Source organism: Cicer arietinum, chromosome 3 (assembly GCF_000331145.2).
Source record: "Cicer arietinum cultivar CDC Frontier isolate Library 1 chromosome 3, Cicar.CDCFrontier_v2.0, whole genome shotgun sequence".
Classification (NCBI taxonomy): Eukaryota; Viridiplantae; Streptophyta; class Magnoliopsida; order Fabales; family Fabaceae; genus Cicer; species Cicer arietinum.
In genome coordinates, this window is record NC_021162.2 from 21,777,346 (window position 1) to 21,802,362 (window position 25,017).

A 25,017-nucleotide genomic window follows, 5' to 3' on the forward strand; every position below is an offset into this window, starting at 1 on the left:
AATGATCTTATTGAGTCTTTTGTTTTTTAGCAAATCAAACACACCATTATGATACAATAATTTACAAATAACTTTTTAATTCACAAAATTATCATTAATTTATTAATTAAGAAAATAATCATATCAATGTATTATAAAAGTTTTTCATGATAAATAAATTTATACTATATACTACATGCAATTAGAAAGGAACTTATATTGAATACATTACAATCAACTTTTAATCTTAACCTTTTACCCCTCCTAAATGCCATGTGGCATCCTTATTTTACACAGTAATTCATTCGTTTAAAATAATATATCCAATAAAAAATTCTTAAATCATGTAATAATTGCACAATATTTTTTTAATATAATACTCTTGTCATGAACAATATTTTTAGTAGGTGTTTATAAGTTGTATTGAAGAAGCATATGAGAAGACAACCATTGGTAGAAAATGATAATATACATTATTTTTACTTTTAATGTTTTTGTAACTCTGTAATTTGGAACTTATAAATAGAGAATTCAAAACTTAAGTTATATATATAAGAATATAATATATATTCTTTCATCTCTAGATTTCTTCTTCATCTCTCAACTTATCAAAACTTGAGTTTTCTCTAATTTTCTATATCTTATCTTGATTTTGATTTGGTTAATTTTATAGCATGTTATCGACATGAAAATCTACCATATGAGTGATGACATAAGCAATTAGGAGGTTCCATTCTAAGAATATTTATTTTTATTATCTTCTTCTCGTAATCAAATTTCATGAATCTTTTATTTCATGTCAATATTTTATTTTTTGCATATAAACTTTGTTGAGCAATATTTGACTTGTATAATTATCATATCTTCATTTGTTTATTCTTGTTAAATTCCAGAATAATTTAACATTAAAGCATGTCCTTGAAAGATTGCAAAAGAGTGATTTTCTTGGATCATTATATATAGTTCATCAAGAACTAAGAATTTAATAATCAAACATCTCTGAAGGATTGCTCCAATAATATTTTTTTCTTGATCACTTTGATTGAAGATCATTTATGATATAGTTTGTGAATAACTAATATTAAAGCATTCCTGAAGAATTATATCAAAAGTAATATTTTCAAATATCATTTAGATTTGTGGTATAGTTCTTGAAAAACTAATAATTTAATATCAAGCATCATTGTAGGATTGCAAAATATATGTTGTGGTTGAGTTACTAAAGAACTTCACATTTAGATCATGATTGAAATCTATAAGATCAATTTGATCTTAGTATTAATTTTAAATAAAGAAATATAAAAGAAAAAATAAATGAATTTTTATATCACTCGAATAAAGTAGAAAATTTAAGAAAATACTTTCAAACATATTTAAAAGATCAGTCACTTTGTGATTGAACAAAAGAATAATAAGAATAATAGTTGATTAAAAATATGTGAAAGATCACATGATATTTTTTTATATATACACAAATGTTGTGCTTTGGAAAAATTGCAGAGATTTCTATTAAGGTGATATTTAGATTCACTATGTATAATATATCTTCTTACTTATGTATAAAATTTTATATAGAAACATTCTTTCATGCGAACAAATGGTAAAGAAACAAAAAAAAAAAAAAGTATAATTGGCTAATTCTAAAGAAGTACATCACTTTATGTCGTTATTTTTTATTTTTTTTATTTTTAATATGTAACGACGTAGTAATTCATATACAAGTTTAACTTCTCTTCCTATTTAAACTTGGAATACTAAAATAATATTTTGTAAAATTAAATAATAAGAATGCTTAGCACCATTTTATTTTGTTTTCGTTGTCTAGTACCAACTATTTAGTACAAAATGATATTGATAATATTTGTTAATTTTATATGAACTTTTTATTAAGAATTACAAGCAATATATTTGTCTCATAAATTCTACATGTGAGAAAATTTAGTGTTATATGAGCAATTTCTTTAAGTCTTGTTAATCTAATTATTTTATACTATCATTCTATTTTGCTGGATATGATTTAATATACAAAATTTCATTATGAAAGTTATTTAAATAATTTTGATCTTGTGTATTAATTATTGATATTATACATTTGAAGATAAATTTTATGAATAATTTGAGTTGCTAAACTATTTTTTTGTATATGATTTAATATTTAAATTTTCATTATGAAAGTAATTTAAATATTTTATTTGTATATGCATTGTTGACATTATATATTTGAATATAAGTTTTATTAATAATTTGAGTTGCTAAATTATTTTCTTAAAATTCTAATATTTTATTTTATGTGTATTTTACTTTATGCAATTTTTTATAAGCAAATAAACAATTTACTTTTATTTTATAGTTATTTAGATAAAATATGTGTGTGTAGTTTATTCAGTTTTATTTGTTCAAGAGAATTTTATGTTCTCATTTACCTATATGTAGTGTCGTTTTTTATATATGTATCTGGTATTACAAACGGTAAATCAATTTTTTTGAATATTTATTTCTATTATATGGGTTTATTTGAATAGTTTTTTTTTTTTACAAATTATGATTGTTAATTATTGATTCAAATAAATAAGAACAATACACATATTATTGTAAACTTGAACTTTACATGTCTTTTTAAGTTTGTTATTGACAAGATTTGTTGAGCCATCCCATGATCTATTATGATGCAAAAAGAAATAGTTACAAATATATGTTAACATATGCTGAAGAACCAAAAGATTCTTCAATTAAATAACTTTTGTATATTACTAGTTTCTAAAGAAGGTTGATAATATGAGAGAATTAGTCTCTCCCATTTATAGAATGTATATGAGGTGGTATTTATGGATCAATGCACGAAATTATGTTTGTTAGCAACTAACAATCAGAAGTTTGTGAGATTGTTGTGTTAACTAATTTGACTAAGAATTCATTTTCTTCATAAGTACTGTAATGTAATTGATATTGAACATCAGATATAATATTTTCATACACAAAAATGGAATTGAAAAGTCATCCATTAGACATCTAATGTTGATTTTAAAATGAATACTTATGGGATTGTACCTTACAATTCTTTTTACTTGGGCACATGCAATGTATGTCGAGATATTGATTTGCATCAAGTCATCCCCTTAATTTATAATCAATTTTGGGTTAATAGCATAAGACTCCCCCATCTAAGATATTTTTTAAATGTTTTGAGTATATTTCAATTGTTCCAATATAATGTACTAAGATGAGACGTAAAAGAATATTGAAAATACACATTGGATATGAAAATCTCTATTTTTAATAGAGTACATTGAGCCAAACATAATAAACAATTGAAAATAATTATTGAAATATATTATTATCTTATCATGATCCTCATGCAAATTAATTTGAACTAGAATTTCAAAAGATAACTCCTTTGTAACGTATATATAACAAATTATCAACCGCTAATGCTCCAATTAAAATGGATGTCCATGTTGAAAATCTAATATTGCAAATGAATCTCAATTGCGTCTGAAGCGTGGTAGGAAAGTTGATTCCAAGGAAAAAAAATCCCCAAACAAAGAAAATGAGCTAAAAAGAAAGATGACCCAAGTGAGGATATGAAAATTTCAAAAGAGCACTTTGACATAATTTTTCAGTTCTAGAAGAATAGATCAGATACCTGAAATTTGTGAAAATAAAGAGATCTTGATAAAGTATATCAAGAATGGAATATGATGGAACCGAAATGAAGTCAACATTGACAATAATTTTGCATTATATGTGATAAATAATAATGAGGATCATGAATTAAAGTCTATTAAAGATTATAGACAAAGAAAAACATAGAAAATAGACATAAGTAATAAACTAAAATAAAGCTCGCTTTGAAAAGTGAAATGTTTTTGGACTTGAAGTTTGCAAATCTAAAGATGTGAAGCTAATTAAATATGATAGATTTTTCATGCGAAAAATTAAAAAGAGAATAGTAAAATACATATATTCAAGAGTATTGGTAAAATATTGTCATTGATTTTGATGAGACATATTCACCTAAAGTTAATTAAAAAACTTTTCAATACTTGATTAAGTTTAGTAGCACATGTAATGCTCAATTTACATAAGAAAGATGTGTTGCAATGCATTTGTATGGATAACTTGACAGCGATAAATATGTGAAAATCCCTAAAGGATTTAATTTTTGTGAGACGTACTATTTAGACTCTTTAAAAGATTACTAATAAAAAAGAATAAGTCTATTTATGCACTCAGTTGCATGTTGTATACTATTCTTAGTGAATATTATCTAATGGTGGATATCAGATTGACAATATTTTTTTCTATATTTAAGAAAATATTTCAAAATTAATTTGATATAAATATTATTAGAACTTCTGAAGAGTTTTTAAAATTAGTTTGATTAAGGAAAAAGTTTGAGATAAAATATGTATGAAGGAAAAATATTCATTTTGATTGAATACTAAAAGAATACTATTTGAGTAAATCATGAAGCTTATATAACAAAAGTATTAATATGATTCTATTTGGACAAATCACATTTGTTGTGTACTCCAATGGTTCTAAGGTCACCAGATGTGAACAAAGATCAATTTTAGAACTTGAGAAAATGATGAAGAACTAATTGATCATAAAGTACTATATTTTAGTTCAATTTAAAAACAATATAGAACCTTGCTAATTGTACATACTTTGATATATTATTTGTTATCAATCTATTATTAATATAGTGTTCTTCACCACACTAAGCCAATATACACGCTAATCAATCTATTATGTTATCTTGTATACTATTTCTCTTTTTACAATAAATAACTAAATATATTATTGACAAATCAATAATTAAAATTGCATTGAACCTTGAAAATCATATAATTAAATAAGAACAAAAAATTTATGCCATTGTAACAAAAAAAAAATGGAGTACAACATAACATAACGGATAAAATCACGTAATAAACGCACTTATTTCTACTCATACTTGCATATATGTTGTTATAATTAGAGATTAGATAAATAAAACGGAAAAGTTTTGTTAGCCTATTTATACATTTATGTACAAATTACCAAATATATTTATTGTTCTTTTTCAAAATATTAATACATGTATCTATTATTACTACTAATTCATTTTAAAAAATAAAAAATTTACATTATATATTTATATACAAATAATAATAACTTATAAAATAAACATATTAATTATATCAATTGTTTTTTTTTAATGACAGCACCTATACATTTAGCGAACAAAATAATGGCCTACCTTTTTATTCGTAGACATGTGAAACACTCAAAATTAAGTGTTTATAAAAATAGGAGGAGGGAGTATTAATGTTAGTGGGAAGCTTGTATCGAGAAAATGTTAGTGGGAAGCACAAACGAAACGTTGTCGCAGAATTATCAACGGTCAACTCTATCTTTTTTTTTTGTTGGCAAAGCTTCAACTCTCCCTATAATTATAAAAATAAAGATGAAAATTAATTTAATTTTCCATCAATTTTTTCTCAATTATAAAAGTAAAAAAATCACAAACCGATAACTCTCCTGAGTCTTCGCATTTCTCATTTGTGTAAAAGCTTCTTTTCTTTTCCTTTCTATGTAACGAAAAAAGAAACATAACCGTCATAACAAACCATAATGGAGAAAAACCTCGCTGAAAATTCCGATAGTTTCGCTCCTAGAGACGAAACACCAATGCCTGATCCCAAACGCGACGGCAACGCCGACGCAGAAGAACCACCGCCTCCACCGTCGAACAATGACGAAGAGCAAACGGAGGAAGAGAAGAAAGAAGAAGAAACTGCAGAAACCGTAGATGCCGTGGAATCTCCTCCCCCTAGCCTTGAGAAGGTTTCAGAAGAGATCGATCAATTTCTCGTCGAGACTCTTGAGGAGAAAGAGAAAGAACGAGTTTCATTTGAGATCCATGGCTATGTAGGGAGATTTCTGGATCTGATAGAAGAGAAATTAGAAAAATGTGAAACAGGGGAAGGTAAAGCAAAATGGGAAGAAGTTATTGAAAAAGATACATGGTTGTTAGAATCCGTCAATCGAATTTCAAAGTTTAAGAAAACGCTGACTCGGACTCAGAATCATGATGAAAATGAAACCATGGAAGAGAAGAACGAAGGAAGAGACTCAATAGAAAACCGCGTTGGTGTAATTCTACAGCGTGCGATGTCGTTTTTGGAAGAAGATTTTCGTTTATTAATAGAAGAATCTAGAACTCCAACGGAATTGGTACCCGACGTTGATCCAAAAGGAAAACACGTTGAAAGATCAGAACAAAAGGAAGACAATCTCGATCATCAACAACACGAAGAATCCGAATCCGAAATGAATTTCCCGGGTTATACGGACGAGGCAATTGCTTACATGAGCAAGATCGCCGGCGAGATGTTAACCGGCGGATACGAATCGGAATGCTGCCAGGTTTACATCGTAGCAAGAAGAACAGCGTTCGAAGAGATTCTACAGAAACTTGGATTCGAAAGAATCAGCATCGATGATATGATTCAGAAAATCCAATGGGAAACTCTTGCAAGAGACATGATTCCGGCGTGGACAAACACGTTCCGTCAATGCACCGCCGTGTATTTACCCGGCGAGAGAAAATTAGCGGAGGCGGTTTTCTCAAGTCAACCCTCAGTCGCGGAGAATCTCTTCAGCAGCCTCTCTCGCGGTGTCGTGATTCCGCTTCTCAACTTTGCGGAGGGCGCCGCCATGACCAAACGCGCCGGAGAGAAACTCTTTAAATTACTTGACATGTACGAAACACTTAGAGATATTATACCAAAACTTGATGGACTCTTTCCAGAAGAGTCCTTGGAAGAGTTGACGACAGAGATAAATCTCGCTAAGTCACGGCTTGGCGAGGCAGCTATCTCTATCTTCTGCGAATTAGAAAACTCAATTAAATCAGAAACTGCAAAAAATCCAGTCCCCGGTGGGGCGGTTCACCCTCTCACACGCTACATAATGAACTACCTCAACATAGCTGGGGATTACAAAGAAACTCTGGAGCAAGTTTTCAAGGATCATTCAAGAATCGAACATTTAGATTCAACTAGTAGACCATTTTACCAGGAAAACCAAAACCAAAACCAAAACGACGTCGTTGATGAGAAAGAATCGTCGACGCCGTTGTCGCCGTTTACAGCACAGGTTATGAGGGTAATGGAGTTACTGGACACAAGCCTTGATGGAAAAGCTAAACTATATCGTGACGTGGCGTTAAGCAACTTCTTCATGATGAACAATGGAAGATACATTTTACAAAAAATAAAAGGTTCATCTGAAATGAGACAAGTGATGGGTGACACATGGTGTAAAAAAAAGTCATTTGAATTAAGAAACTACCACAAAAACTACCAGAGAGAAACATGGAACAGAGTGCTGACATGTCTGAGTCACGAAGGGTTAAGTGTGAATGGAAAAGTGCAGAAGCCTGTGTTGAAAGAGAGGTTTAAGGGCTTTAACGCATTGTTTGATGAGATTCATAGGACACAGAGTTCATGGGTTGTGAAAGATGAACAGCTTCAATCGGAGCTTCGAGTTTCGATATCGGCGGTGGTGATTCCGGCGTACAGAGCATTCATGGGGAGATTTGCACAGTATTTAGATGCTGGGAGACAGACAGAGAAGTATGTAAAGTTTCAACCTGAGGATATAGAGACTTATATTGATGAGTTGTTTGAGGGAAAGCCTCAACAATCTACTGGGAGAAGGAAAACATAATTATTAACTAACTATAACTAACATTCAGTTAGTTAATTCCTTCTATCCCACCACATAGTACATAATCATAATCATAATCACATTTTGTTGTTTTTGTTTAAGTTTTATATTTTATTGTGAAACAAAATGTAAATAAGAACAAAGGGAGGATTAATGGCCATGTAATATACATGTGTACGTGTATACAATTGCATGTTGAAATGAAGCTTTGTGGTTCTGTTACTATTGGAAGAAGTTGGTGTCTTGTGAAAATTTCTTAGTTATTGAGCAACTGTGAATCTGTGATCTCTTGTTTGTGTTCCAAATTTCAAACTTCAAAATCATGTTTTTTTTTTTTTTATTTTTTTTTTTTACCATTTTACCTCGCCTAATTTCCCCCCCTTTTGATCAATGTAATGTAACTTTTTTCCATTTACTCGGTATTATTTTTGTTTCATTTTACAACATACAAGATTTAAAATGTATATTTTGTTCAGGCCAACATTAAAATGATACTTGTGCATTGTGTTTTGTGATTCTAACTTCTAATTAATAGTAAGCTTTATTTAATTTAAAAATATATATACTAGTAGTATATCTAGTTTTTCTAATTTTAAAACTAAATGTGTCATAATGTAAAAATAAATGGGAAACTATTTTCTCTGAGACTAAACATAATTTCTCTCAACTGTCATCTCTTCTCGACATCCATCACTATGAGTACGTGACAACTACTATAGCTACCGGGCGCTACCAACAAAACCCAAAGATTAGAATATTAAATCTTGATATAAAGGTATTCTTGATGGTCAGGTTTTGTTATTTACTTGATTTAGGAACTCAATTTGTTTGAAATTGTTGATTTACTGACTTTAGGAACTCATTATCTATTAAGATTTAATCTGATGCTAGGGTTTTAGATTTTAGGAGCTCATTACTGATTTTGTTATTTAGGATGATACTATTTGATCCAAGAAATTGAGATGCTCTTTATTTTTTAGTTAAGAAATGTCTTAAAAGAGATTTTTCCATTGTAAAGGGTCCTAAGGATAATTTGAAGAGACGCTTTACGGCTAATTGATATACCAAAGTTTTATCAAATGGAGAGAAATGCGATATAGATTGACTTGTTTATTCAAAAGAGTTTGATAAATTATTTTGTTTTTATTGTAATGTTTTTTAAAAAGGATACGGAATGGTCAATTAACAAACGGGGATTTTGGTGATTGGTCATATATTGGTGAAAGATCTAGAGAGCATGAGATAAGCATGAATCATGTTAAAAATATGACCACTTGGTATGAGTTGCGTCAAAGGTTGAAAAAGCGTCAAACTATTGATAAAACAACAAGAAACATTTAAAAAATATTTTAAAAATAATTATTTTAATAGTGAAATTCTTTGCTAAATATAGTTTGGTCTTTCATGGTTCATAGATCGTACAAATTAACAATTAAATTTGTTTGAATTTAATTGAAATGTTAGTTGAATTGGCCTAACTGTCCAAGAGCATGTTACACGTATTACAAATGATAAGGTTCACTTTCATTATCTTGGACATAACATACAAAATGAGTTAATACTTTTGATTGATTTTAGGATTAAAAATGAAATCGTTAGAAAAATCAAACAAACAAAATATTTCTCAATGATACTTGATTGTACTCCAGATGTTAATCACCAAGAGCAAATGTTATAATAAGATATATTGACGTTTCTTCTAATTTTGTTACTATTGAGGAATCTTTTTTAGGAAGACTTAGATTGTTTTCCAAATACAATTATTGCATATAGAATTTTGTCGATTATTCCCCATGACAGTTGCTTATGCAAGAAAGAAGTTTTTCAAAATTGAAGTTGATAAAGTCTTACTTGCGGTCTACAATATTACAAGAAATATTTAATGGATTAACATTAGCAATTGAAAATAATCTTTTGAAGACAAAACAATATGAAGACGATGGTAAATTTGCTTCAAAAAGTGTTAGAAATATAACTATTTTTAAATATCAAGTTAGTATTAGTTTAATAGTGTTATTTACAATTTACTTTTTTTTTTTATGAATTTAAATAAAATAGTTTGAGTTTTTTTGTATTTTATTCGATAAAAATATAATATTTTAAAATAATTTATAATTTTTAAAATTGTATTTTTTTTTACTAAGAATCCAATTTTATAATATGCATCCTGTGAGCTAGTTTTTCTAGGCACATAAATAGATTGAGAAAAGATGATGGAACCCCTGTTAGTATTTGATATATAAATGTGAGTTTAGGATGTAAGTGGATATATAGAAGACTTTAGTTAATAATTAGAAGACAATTGTAGTAATTGTGTTGCAAGTTATTGGAAGTGTGAGTGGTAATTCATATTTAGAGTTAGCTACAAGTCTCTAAAAATTTCAGTTAGTGTATTTTTAGTTGAACTAACTGTAAGTTACTTGAGTTAGTTACTTCTCATGTACATATAAATATTATGCATACAGCTCGATTACATGCAAGTCAATTCTTCTTTCCTTTACATTTTTCTCAAGATTTATAAGAGTGAGTGAAAATTAACAGTGTGAGCTAACAATTGATATTATAGAGTTCTTGGTTCGATCTTGAGGGAAACACGTGAGGGTTTTGAAATACAAGTGATTTGAGATGGCTGAAAATTGACATTTTTCGACAAAGTTGCCGAATCGCATTGGCGAAAATTGGGAGGGATGGTGCATTCAAATGAAAGTGATCTTTGGAATGCATGAGGTTTTTGAAATGGTCAATGTTGACTATGAGGCGTTGGTAGAAAATCCTAAAAAGATGCAAAGAACAACATTTAAAGTGTAACACTTCGATTTTTAAAGGCGGGAGTGCATTATTTTTTTAAAAACAAAATTTTTCAAATTATTAAAAATTAGAATCTTCCTTCTATAAGAAATATGATCTAAATCGCACTAAAATTGACAAAATATATATATATATATATATATATATAATTTTCTTACGCATCTTCAAATTATTATATGATGAACTACTTCTAAGAAAAAAAAAATTATAGTTGTTTTTAAAAGGAAACAAATTTTGTTAAGTAATTTTTGGATAAAAAATTTGGGGCGTTACATTCATCAAACTAGTTTTTTATGCAAGCCCAGAAACCTAGGTGAACTAAATTCACGTACGTGAACTCAGTTGCATATGTATATATATATATATATATATATAGTATAGGTGTTAGTAGGTAAAAGTAGTCTGAAACCATAATCCTAAATATACCAATGCTAGAAAATACGTTGAGGTTATATGACCTATCAAATCACACTCATACTTCTAGGGTATTCTCGACAAACGCATATGCAGAAGTGATGCTCCCAGAAGGCTATCCTCCATGATCACATCAAAATATGGAACATTGACCCACCTTCTAAGTCAAACTGTGAAGGTATCATAAATACAATCATCCAAAAGAAGATAAATACAACAACCAAAAAGAGGCTCAACATCCCTAACCACGAATTAATCTAATCATCACTAATGGCTAAAATAGTAGGGGTGGCCTACACAAACAACACATGTACCCGTTGAACGTTACATATTAATATAAGTTTACATATTCAATCCTATATCAATTCAAGTGTATGAAAACACTTTGACTGATTTACATCAATTCTAATAACTATCTACTGAGAGGATTTTGCATTCATGTTTTTTGATGTGTTCTTGACTTTTTCAAAATTACACTTCTCGTTCTATGCCATTCCCCTCTTCTCTTCTTGTTTTTTGACAGAACCCTTTCATCTTAAATACAGAGAGGAAATGTCTGGTGAGTTTTTATTATGTTTGAGGTCCTTTAGGGTATGGACTTTGAACTTTAGGGTCAGACCTATGTAATTCATTTTACAAAAAAATTGCTTGTATCTTCATGGATTTTAGCAATTGAACCCTTACAGATAAATCTATTTGTTGCGCTCAAAATTGACTCCTAAAAATCACTCCTTAAAATACATATGACAATGAAAGGAAGCAATGAGTACGATATCAGAGGATAGAACAATCAGAGTGCCTTATAAACCATCAAAGCAAATAGGTTATCAAAGGATGCATATTTTCAGAGAAAACATATTCTGGATGATTATCATAGGATGCACATAGATAGAGGATATATTGATCAGATGATGTCTTGCAGATAATTAGATCATTAACTTTTGTTAGAGCGTTGACTTTTCCAAAGGATACATAAAAGTTCGACGTCAAACGCATGATGAGGTTATTAGAGGTAGTAACTTGCTCGTAACGCTTGTAAGAGGCAGAAGAATTCTTGTCATGCTTATGTGTTAGAGGTAAAGGAACATAATCCAGTTGGGTTTATTAGAGGTAACTAAGATATTATGCGGCTCAATCCCAAAGTCAATTGAAGTTTGCGACAACATAGACGTGTGTCACCAAACTTTACGCTGTCAAGCTGAAGTAAAGTTTTGGTTTCTTTTGCCTTTGTCATATATGCATAACATTGACATATATGACAAAGTCTTGCAATTCGCCCTTGTTTTGAAATGCTTAACACCCTATAAAAATATGATTTGTTACATTAACCTTAACATCCTAAGAAGAACAATAATTCAAAAGTTTTACATCTTGAGAATTGTAAACTGTTAATCAATAGACTTTATAAGAATTCAAAGGCTTAACATCCTAGGAATCTATGAAGCCTTTTTCGAAAGTCTTATAAAATTTATGTTAATGTATATGTGTTCTTATCTATGTGCTTTCTTTAGTCTCTATGCATTCCCTTTTGATTTTACCTTCATCTGGATCAAAAATAAAATAACTTAATAAGATTGAAACTCTTAAAAGAATTGTGATCGTGTTTATTATATTCAGGTGGAGTCCTAGGATATTGATTTATAAGTTTTCTTTTAAGAAGATCAAAGGAATATTAAGTTAAACAATTTTTGAATACCACATCCAGGGGAGCATTCTTTTAATTTTTTTTAGTGAAGGAAAATTATTCATTAATTGTATAATTATTTGTCATCGTCAAAAAAGGTGAGATTATTAGTACAAAAGTGGTTTTAGCTACAATCCTCTAGCTGATGTTTTGATGATAACAAAAAAATAAAAATAAAGCATAATTAACCCCTAACTTTATTTGCTAAATGTGCATATAAAGTTAGAAGATCAAAATTTATATTAATGACTATCTATTTTAAGGTAGCATAAATTATGAGTAAGTTAGAGATAATAATCTAAGTGTTTCTAACACAAAAAATATTAGCACCTAACAAACAAGTAATTATGTTTACTAGTAGAGCAAGTCATAATATAGCAACAAGAAGTATTGCAATATGCATTTGATGATCTACAGTTCGAGTCAAAGCGATAAAGACAAAAGAAATGCAAGTCAATGATTGTTCCTCTAAAGACAAAAGTAAAGAGTGCTACAATGATTATTTGTCGCTAACTAAAAACCATGTTGACCCATTAACCCAAATATCAAAAGAAGAAAACTCTAAGTGAAGCATCTGATAAAGTCTATGTTCTAGTACAAGTTAGATCCTCTAATGAACAAAGAAAAGAGAATCTATAAAACAATGTTCACAATGACTCTGAATAATCTGTTGAAGTTGTGTCTAATTCTAATGAACGCGCCTCTAATGAATCCGTTGTGATAATCCTATGTCTATTGATTCTGGTAACATAGTTGATCTTCCAAACAACATATCAAGTCAACACTCTAATAAATTCAACACTCTAACAAAAAGTCTGCACTCCAACATCCTTTCTCATCATAATGGATTTATCCTTTGGCTGAAGAAGTGAATGAAATCCTCTAAGATATGTTTTCTTAAATTGAGGATGCATTGAATTAATTATGAAGATATATATGGATATGTCTTAAAGGGAGAATTTGGTTTAAGATTTGCAACAATAACGTTCTCAATTGATACAATTGTCAGTATTTAAGTAGACGCCAATCAATCAATCAAGATAAAGGGAGAAAAATGAAAAAAGACAATGTGTTAAGAAGAAATTATGTAAAAAGCCTAAAACACATAAAAAGAAAAGAACGAAGGAAAAATCCTCTCAGTAGAGAGTTGCTAGAATTGATATAAAACAATCTAAGTCTTTTATACACTTGATTTAATATAGGATTTTAAATGTAATATTCCTTCAATGAGAGTTATAATCCTATAAATAGACTTTGTGTCAATTCAGACATAAACTAGAACTGATGTAAATAAGCCCAATAGCGACAACAAAGTCTTCACCCATAAGAGGAACTTGAAGAGGTATAAAAATACTTATGAATTCCAATAGCTTGATCATACTAAAATAGAAGGGTTGAGAAGACATGAACACAATCATGTTGACTAGAAGGTGTTCAATGAACTTGTGATTATAATGGTTATAGTTTGAAGAGGCTAAAGAAGAATACTCAAAGTCTGAAGAGGCAGAGTAAACAATACTTTATGCTATTGTTGAAGTAGTAGGATAATTCATCGACTGTATTGAGGAAAAATATCTCAGTAAGAGAATGACTAGATGTAACAATAGTCTGTTGTGAACTAGTATTAAAATCCTTGTGTTACTTCTCTCTCTCTCTCTCTCTCTCTCTATTACTCTAATATAAGTCCTTTATGATTCAACTTATTTTACTAATCCTATTTTATAATGATAAGTTGAATGATTTGATAAAGAACACATTTTTGTTTAAGTAATCGAAATTTTTCAGAATTGACAAAACACAATTCAAACTGAAGGTGCAAACATGAGAAGGAGGTTGAATTGTGTTTGACAAATTTGATAACTTTTTGCTAATTTTATGAAGGCTGGTTGGTTTTTATGAATTACTTAGATAAGAAGCAATCGGATTTAGAGGCACCAAACAGTGAATGCATAAATAATTGATCACATAGATTTATCCTGGTTCACAACTAACTTGGCTACATCCAGTCTCCTAATTTAGAAGGCTTTAACCCACTAATTCAAATACCTTGAATTACTAAAGCACTTAACCCTCCAAGCAACTCTTCCCAAACAACTTGACAACCCTAGAATTTTGAGGAACTAACCACCTTGACCCTACAAGTCAGGTTTTTTCCTAACAGTATGACAACCCCAGATTGAAGAAGGAACTAACCACTATCGGGTTAGATACAAAATGTTGGAACTTTAAGTTTTTGCTTCTAACTAAGCTAATAATAATAATAATAATAACTCTCACACTCTAATAAAAAACACTCATAAATTAATTCTAATTCAAACAAGTGTTTCTCTCTTTGAACATTACGATGAATTTGGAATTTGAGTTTGAGTTCTTATACTTTTTTGTGATTTTTCAATGATCTTCTTCTTCTTTAGCTTTGAGTATCTATTTATACATATAATTAGGGCTTTAATTTAGTCCTTTTTTAATTCTGAATTGTATCTTCATTCCTAGCTTGGTCAACAATGATCTAATTCAAAAATAATTCTAAACAAGATATTTTTTGATAATATGTTCTTGAGCCAATTCTTTATTCTTGAATCCAATATGAGCAGTTCTTTTAGATTGATTTTGTTCGTATTTTGTTCAGATTGAGTTTGTAAATTCTTTAGATTGGTTTTGTTCGTATTTTATACAGATTGAATTTGTAAATTCTTTAGGTTGATTGTGTTCATATTTTGTTCATATTGAGTTAGTAAATTCTTCATATTGATATTGTTTATATTTTTTTGTATTTCAACTTGGTCAAAGATTTACTTCAATTATAAGGAGTCGCCACCAATTTTATTTTTATTAAAGGAAAAATTGGATAAAACCTAAAATAATGATTTTTGAACCAAAAAAATTCGGATTCGGGAGTCGGTTATGAGTAGGGAGAGTATTACCACCCTAAAACGTCAGTTAAAACGGTTACCCTATAATTAATTATATACAAACTATTTATTTATTTATTTTACCCCAAAAAGAATAATAACAAAAAAAAAAAATTATTTACATTAATAAAAGAAGGAAAAATGTTTTTTTTATTAATTTGGTTTGACAAGGGAAAGACATTGCTCCTACGTATCCCCAGGTGCAATAGGGAAATCAAAACTCACGTAGTTCTTGGGTAAAAAATATTTATGTGTTGATCGATTTTATTATTAATTTTACTTTATAAATATATCAAAATAAATTAACAACATAATGGCGATAATAATAGTAATAATGGTAATATAATAATAATAATAATAATAATAATAATAATAATAATAATAATAATAATAATAATAATAATAGGAGTGATGTATTGTATACTGATTTGTGTATCGTTTTATTTTAAAGAAAACATTTTTACTACTTTTTGATTTTTATAAACTATAAAGGATAAAAATTCAAAAGCAGATCCCCGAGTCGACGACGCATATGTGGTGCGAACCGATGGCGGTAATAATAATAGAATTTAAGATCTAATGCACAAGAAATAAAACACAATAAAGATGAGAGATCACAAATTTGGTAAAAAAAAAATAAACGATTATACAACAATCAAATTGATTTTTATTAGTTGATTTCAAAACTTCTCGTGAACCAAAAAAAAAATTATTGTTTATATACATGCATAGAATAGTAAAAAAAAAAAACTCTATAACAATAATAATGTAAAAAAAAAAATAGATAAGAAGAAAAAAGAAAAATAAGTGTTTACCGCACTGGAAAGGCTCTTTACTAGCTCGTTCCAATCTTTCTTCTCTCTTTTCTCTCTATTATTCTCTCTTCTCTTTTATTTTTTTGTGCTCTCAATTGTGTTCCTTCTTGTCCACCCAATCGTGCTCCCCCTTGTCCCCCCAATTGTGCTTCCAAATCTCCTTCTATTGTCCTCTTGTGGTAGACTATTTATAGACTTTTTGGGTGTAGATTACAAAAGACAAGAGAATAATTGCCAATAAATTACCATTAATTTGTTTCTTTCGGTTTCTTTTCATTTAATTGGCCATAATTATACTGATTCTTATTATCATTGATTCATTTCTTCGGTTTCTTTTCTATTCAATTGGCCACCATTATACTGATTTTTAATATCATTGACTTATTTCTTTACGGTTTCTTTTCATTCCAATGATGACCATTATAATAATTTTTATTACCATAAATTCAATTCAATTAAATACGTTTGTTTTTATTTTTTTTATTTAGAAAATAGTAAAAGTTTCTGGAAAAGAATCAAAGTCAAATAGAAACCAAACAAAATCCATGATTTTCTAAAAATCTAACAATTTATTCTTATTATTATTTTCATCATTATTAGTTTTTTTTTATTATTTTTTGTATATATTTATTAAAAATCATAAAGTAACGGACAAAATTAGGTGTCAACAGCTGCCCCTCTTTACTTAGAATTTACTTTGAGAATCAAAGTAAGTGATAAGTAAAGATGACAACTCTAATTTTGTCTGAATATAATTTTGGTAAGTCTTTTACCCAATTTCAAGATACTAATCGTTTTCTCAACTTTGGGTCCGAATCGTTTTCGTAGTTTCACTGCGAGTCATTTTCCCGGCTTCAACATGCGGGTCGTTTTCTCGGCTTCGGGTGCGAGTCGTTTTCCCGGCTTCAACATGCGGGTCATTTTCCCGGATTCGAGGTGCGAGTCGTTTTCCCATCTTCAACATGCAAGTCGTTTTCTCGGCTTCAGATGCGAGTCGTTTTTCCGGCTTCAACATGCGGGTCGTTTTCTCGACTTTGGGTTACGAGTCGTTTTCCCAGCTTCAACATGCTGGTCGTTTTCTCGGCTTCAGGTGCAAGTCGTTTTCCCAGCTTCAACATGCGGGTTGTTTTCTCACCTCCGGAGTGCAAGTCGTTTTCCCGACTTCAACATGCAGGTCGTTTTCTCGGCATAGGGGTGCGAGTCATTTTCCCGGCTTCAACATGCGGGTCGTTTTCTCGGCTTCGGGTGCGAGTCGTTTTCCCAGCTTCAACATGCAGGTCGTTTTCTCGGCTTCGGAGTGCGAGTCGTTTTCTCGGCTTCAACATGCGGGTCGTTTTCTCGGCTTCATGTGCGAGTTGTTTTCCCTCCTTCAACACGCGGGTCGTTTTCTCGACTTCGGGTACAAGTCGTTTTCCCGGCTTCAAGATTCAGGTCGTTTTATTGGCTTCGAGTGCAAGTCGTTTTCCCGGCTTCAAGATGCAGATCGTTTTCTCGACTTTAGGTGCGATTATTTTCTCGGCTTAAACATGCGGATCGTTTTCTCGGCTTCAGGTGCGAGTCGTTTTCCCGTCTTCAACATGCGGTTCGTTTTCTCGGCTTCGGGTGCGAGTCGTTTTCCCGGCTTCAAGATGCGGATCGTTTTCTCGACTTTAAATTTATAAAATGTCCTGAATCGATAAATGAATGAATGAATGAATATGTTGGTTTTTATTAATATTTTTATTGGACAAGATCATTCAAATCTTGAATGAGAAAAAACACTTATATTTTTTTCTTGAATTTGATATCTTTGATCTATTTTTTGTCCTCTTCTATTTTTTCCTTTTCTTTCGTTCTTTCTATTTTCTTTGAAGAAGAAGAATATTTAAGTTGGATCTCATGTTGTTGTCTGTCTTGTACTGTAAACAACCTATACTATATCCGATTTTATTGCAATTCACTATATCGAGGTATGGTATATGTTTTACTTTCCAACACTTCTCATGCCATAGTCTGGTCCATATTGTTGATATATACCCTAATTTTTGTCTAGGTCACCTTTTCAGGTTTTCAACCTAGCGAGTATTCATTATTATTTTTTTGTACCCTAATTTTTGCCTAGGTTGCCTCATTCAGGTTTTCAACCTAGCGGATATTCATTATTATTCATGATATATTTTGTTTTTTACGGCGTACGAATTTACAGGGAGGGCAAAATCTTTTTCATCCATATTCGTGGGGATCAAAGCTCCACATGAGAAAGTTTTCTTCACGACGCATGGGCCCTTATAGTTAGGGACCTATTTCCCATGATAATCCTTTTTAATTGGTAAGATCTTTTCTAGCACCAAGTCTCATTCTCGTATTTTTTTCTCGTACGCTCTTTTCAGTCTTTTCTGATATAATTGTCAATGGCATAAGGCCGCCAACCTTTTTTCTTCAATTAAATTCAATTGATCGAAACAGGTTTGTACCCATTATGACTCTTCTAGTTTGGCTTCCATTGATACTCTTATCGAGGAGATTTCTACTTCAATGGGTAGCACAAACTCCATCCCATATACTAGGGAAAAAGGGATTGTCCCAGTTGAAGTATGTATCAAAGCGCGATACTCGTGTAGTGCAAACGACAATATCTCATGTCTATCTTTGTATGTTATAACCATTTTCTAAATAACTTATTCTTTATGTTTTTGTGTTACATTATTCGTTCCACACAACTGTTTGATTTTTCCGTAAAAGTTTAAAGGTCAATTCACAAGTGGCAGTTAGTTGTGATATAAATCTTGAAATACAATTTAATCTTCCAACAAAACCACGAACCTCTCTCTCTGTACTTTGGGGAGGTATTTCAAAAATGGCTCGAACATTATCGGGGTCGATCTCTATTCTTTTCTAACCACAAATTCTAACAATTTACCCAACTATACGCCTAAAGTGCATTTGAAGGAGTTAAATTTTAGCTTGAACTTTCTGAATCTTTCAAAGAGTTTTTTTAGATCAATCACGTATTTTTCTTCTGTTTATGACTTAGCAATCATGTCATCAACATAAACTCCTATCTCTTTATGTATCATGGAATAGAATTACCATAGCTCTTTGGTAGGTTGCACCAGCATTCTTTAGACCAAAAGGCATTACCTTGTAACACAATGTTCCCTAAGCAGTGATGAAAGTTGATTCTTCCATATCTTCGACTGCCATCTTGATTTGATTATATCTTGAGCAACCATCCAAAAAGGAGAAAAAGTGAATGGCGAGCCATATTGTCATCCAAAATATCGATGTGAGGTAACGAGAAATCATCTTTAGGACTGACTTTGTTAAGGTCTCTATGGTCGACACACGTTCAAACTTTGCCATCCTTTTTCAATACCGGTACAATATTGGGAATCCATTGGGGATAACTTGCTACCTCGAGGAACCCAACATCAATTTTTTTTACCTCTTTCATGATTTTTAATGGCATATCGAGTTTTATTCACCTTAATTCTTGTTTGACCGAAAAAAACGGGTTTTGAGGGAAATTTATGCTCTATTATGCTAGTATCCAATCCGTACATATCCTGATATGACGAGGCAAAAATATTTTTGTATTCGTGTAATTGTTGGATTAGTTCATGATATACTTCTTTCTTTAAGATAATATCGACTTTAATTTCCTTCCTATTTTCTTCTTTCCCTAGGTTAATCATTTTTATTGGTTCCTTATGGGGCATAATGCCCTTGGTTTCTTGTTCTACCGATTTTAACAATTCTAGGGGAAATTCATTATCTTCTTCATTATCTTTTATTGCCTGATTAATAAGGTGGTCAAAGTTATGTGGCAGGATTTTAGTACAATCATCTATTAATGGATTATTCTCAAATATTGAATACTATGGGCAACTTGATTGTCTCCCCATTCTTGATATCTACTTTTGCATCATATGGACGAAACCAATTAGCATCACCGATCTAAAGATCATCTCCGGCTATTGCAATATAAATCTTGTTTGTCTTTCATGCACTTTGGAAACTATGTTGAATGTCACAAATGAGAATCATTTCGGTTCTAGGGTATCAATTTTAAATCCGAGCTAACTTTTTGTGTGTGTGGCCAATCTTTGCTTGTCAACTTTTTTTGGTTCGTAATCTAAACTCCATTTATCTCTATTCTCAGGAATTTTTATCAGTCCTTTGAGAAGTTCTTAATTATTCCCCAAACTGTGTCATGGATGATGCCCTCTGCTTAACATGAATCTAACAACCATAATAGTTGTGTTTGATAAATGTGGTTCTATTTTGTCGTTTTGATGTAAGCGGTACCCACGATTTCTAGTGTTTGGAAGAAGGCCTCTAGAGCTTACTCTATTATCTCAACTTACAGTGTGGTGGAAAACTTACTCGCCAACGAGTCTTCCTCTTTTGACACAATTATCAGCTGGTCATATACCATATGCTTTTAGCTTTTGATGTAGGGTTGATGGCACCACACCGGTAGAATGGATCCATAGTCTCCTCAATAAGTAGTTATAGGCGGGTATGATATCCATCAAATGAAACGTGATTTCAAAAGTGACCGGACCTATCTGCATTGGGAGTTCAATTTATGCCATCATTTCTCTACGACTCCCGTCAAAAGCTTTAACAAGGACTGTTGATATCATATCATCGAGGCACATTACTGATAGGTACAACGCTTTGTTATGCTCTCTCTTCGATAGGAAGTTCGTCATCTATGAAGGTTATATGACAGTTAGTAGTAATGTTATTTATGATGCCTCCAAATTTGTCAAAAGTGATATCTTGAGTGACGTGGACTTCATTTAGTATTTTCAGTAATAGCGTCCTATGGGACTCAAAATTCATCAGCAAATATATCAACCAAATTTTTGTGGGGACGGCTTAGTTCTTAAATTAGAGGTTGAAGGCCAATCATCCCAACTCTTAAATTAGAGGATGAGAGCCAATCATCCCTGCTCTTAAATCAGAGGATGCGGGTCAATGTCCCGTCTCTTAAATAATAGAGTGTGGGTTAGTGTCTCAACTTTAAATTTAACCACTAAATATGAAATGTCATGAATGCATTTAATGAATGAACATTTTCCTTCATTTTCATCTTTTTTTTTTCAACTTTCTTTTCAATATTTTTTATTTCTTTCCCCTCTTTATGGACATGATCCTTGATTCATGGATGAAAAATGTGTATCACTTCAAATAAATGGTGGTGATTGTGCTTTTGATCTTTAAAGAGATTTTTTCTTACATCATCGACTTGATCTTTAGTTGCCCATGCCTTACATGTAAAGACATCATACTAGTTTTGGACTCTTGACATTCACATATTTTGTGCCCCAACATATGATTATCATAAAAATGCATTTTGACAAAAAAATATTTATAACACAACAAAGTAGTGAAGGAAGGTTTAGACAATGATATTTAATGAGAAAATATATGGTACAAAAAAAAAAAAGAATTCATAGAAAGATAAGAAGATAAGGTGATCTCATATGGGTAAGTGACCCAATTTGTTAGTAGTTTTTCATAAAAGAAGTGTGCTAATAAATCATTCCATAATTTCAATAGCGTTATTAACTCACTTTGGAGGATATGATTTGCCTCAATTTATCTTCACAACCTTTCAGAATATATTGATTTGACTTCGATATATGTAAGCCATATTATTTGCACATTTTCCTTTATAACTTCTTCATTCTATTTTTTTTTTTTTTTGTGGCCCTAATTTTTAACTAGGTAGCCCTTCTGGGTTTTTGACCTAGCAGGTCTTTATTCAACTTTATATCCTCACTTTTCCTAGGTTGTCCTTTTGGATTTTCTACCTCGTTGGTATTTACTTATTTTTGTACCCTAATTTTTGCCTAGGTCGCCCTTTCAAGTTTTTAACCTAGCGGGTATTTATTATTATTGTTTGTACCCTAATTTTTGCATAGGTCACCATTTCAGGTTTTCAACCTAGTGGGTATTTATTATTTTTTTTATACCCTAATTTTTGCCTAGGTCGTCCTTTTGAATTTTCAACCTAGCGGGTCTTCATTTAGATGTAATACTTTTTGAAGCATCAATGTGTGAAAGTAGTAATAAGTCTTCTTGATCCATATTGGTGTAGATTATATCCACACTTGAATGTATTTTTTTTTATGGTATTGGGGATCATATAGTTCGGAGTCCACTTATGTGCTAGTCCTTTTAAATATGTGAAATCTTCTTGAGTGCTAATTCTTTCTTTTGAAGCTCTGAATTTCATATGTTCTTCTTTTAAGATATTTTGAAATAATTGTCCTTGATATGAGGCAGTCAACATTTTTCTTGACTTGAATTCAGTTGGTCAACACAGATCATTACTCTTGGTAAAGGGATTTTTTGTTTGAACGAGTCGCACTGCCTTTATTCTATATAATAAGAAAAAAAGGGTGCCCCAATTATAGTCTTATTCTTAGGGAGGGTGTCCCACTGTTACGAGATAATATTTGGTACGAGAATTTTCTATCTAGATTTTCTTCTACATTTGATAGTAAGCAGGATGGTCGTGACTTTCATTCTTGTGAGTGACAATTCTTCATCATGACTTACTTTCAACATTGATTATATTGTTGAGGGACATGATGGAAAATGACTTCAAATTTTTAGACATTTGTCTAATATGTACATATAAATGATCATCTTCTTATCCCAAATTTTACATTCTTGATTCAACTGGTTGGTGATTAGGTCAAATCCACATACGCTTTCAACATTTCACTTTTGATTTGTAGGCGGCGGCTAGAATAGTCATGGTACATACTTCAAATTCCTCCATGTGATTAATATATTCAAAGTACTATTAGATAATGAGAAAGGTAAAACGGCCTTTCTAGGGGATTAACATGGCGTTAACTGCATGTTCCAACATATTGAGGTCCATCCAAATAATGGATTTTATTTTTATCGTTCTCATCCCCTTCAGTGGAATTAATAGCATGACTGAAATTATGTAATGAAATCTTAGCAAACTTATTTATGAATGAACTACTTCCAAATATGTACGGTACATGGTTAGAATAAGAGAAAGACATATAATGTTGGGTAATAAATGGTTAAATATATGAGGGGTAGAAAGGAAGAGACAACAAAATGCATTTAGTGATATTCATAATATTAAGGAAACAAAAGTGTGTCAATATAATAAAGTATCGTAAGACTTATTACTTAGCAATATTATTGGTGCTTCAGAACTAACATTCACAAGAGAACTTGATAATATCTTCATTGTCGACTTTGCCCCTTGGATAAACTCAATAAATATATGCAATATCATCAATGTCTTCAACATAATGTTTAGTCGAGGTTTTTTTCAATTGTCCTTGAAGGTTCATACAAGATTTGATATTTTTCTTTAAATTGGTGAATTTTTTTCATGACATTGAAGTAGTAAGCGAGAATGATGAAAGTTCAACATAGACGACCCAACTTCTAGAGGTTCACCTGTGGCGAAAAGCCAAAAAAGTATGTCCATGACTTAGAAGTAGGGGGTGGAGGATGAAGATGAATCTCATTAGTATCATGTTTAGATCGTGTGGACAAGTTACTTGAGGTAGACCTAGACTAATGGTAAAAATGGTTAAGACTTATGAAATCAAGCGTAAACATGAGTTCTACGTATTCATCCATGATTCAGATAAATCTTGTTAGACTTATTGATGTTCATCCATGATATAGCCATAAGGTTTTTCAGTTGATTCAGATCAGATAGCCTTTGAATGCTTCAATTCAGCCATGATTTTAACCCGAGAACATGTTCGGTAAGGGTGTTATAATACTTTTTTTTTTCTTTCTTTTTTTTTTCATTTTTTTTCTTGAAGGAAAATGTTATGAGGATGTAAAAAAGTGAATGCAATGATTATGCATTTAATTGAAATATTTTACTACCTCATATGCAATTACTTTTTTTCTAAAAAAAAATAAAGAGAAAAAGAAAAACATGTTGTAAAATGAAATAAAAGATGAAACATGCATGATTATGCAGTGCACTGCGATAAAAATTTGATATATATAGGATAGGTTTTTTTTTTCATATATACATGTGCCCTATATGGTTCTTTTCTTATTTGATGGTTTTTTTTTTTATTGTGAACCTTTACTATGAGTGGCTCTATAGTTCTAAATTGGCTCCTAGAGCACAAAACTCAATTCTAAAATATTAAATCAATTAATAGGTAAACTATTAAAATGGAAATATTGTAGAAAAGGTCAACTCTAGGTGAGACTTTCATGACAATCAAACAAGATGTACATCCAGAAGATTATCATTACACAGTCTCTAACTTATCTTAGATTTGCACTCAACCCGAATATAGAGCCCACTCATAAGTGTGTCAGTCGTGTTAGGATAGTGTATATAAAAAAATAAATAAATTAAAATAAAAAATCGTTAGATGCAAATAAATTAACAAGACACATAATTATATTCACAATATAAGAAAATAAAAAAAACAAATAAAACAATAGGGGTAATATAAATAAAATAATAAATGATTATATACAATTAATTAAATTGGGCTTGACCGTCAAAAATCGCCAATGGAGTCGCCAGCTGTCGCGTCCGGTTTGTCCGCGAAAAAGGAGTCGCCACCAATTTTATTTTTATTAAAGGAAAAATTGGATAAAACCTAAAATAATGATTTTTGAACAAAAAAATTTCGAATTAGGGAGTCGATTACAAGTA

General features: G+C 30.7%; 1 protein-coding gene across 1 annotated transcript; it reads left to right on the forward strand.

Annotated features, from left to right (window-relative positions):
• Positions 1-5,450: 5,450 nt before the first annotated feature.
• Positions 5,451-7,976, forward strand: LOC101489262 (exocyst complex component EXO70C2-like). Its single transcript, XM_004492101.4, has one exon. The coding sequence runs from the start codon at positions 5,599-5,601 to the stop codon at positions 7,696-7,698; it is 2,100 nt and encodes a 699-aa protein (XP_004492158.1). The 5' UTR covers positions 5,451-5,598; the 3' UTR covers positions 7,699-7,976.
• The last annotated feature ends 17,041 nt before the right edge of the window (positions 7,977-25,017 follow it).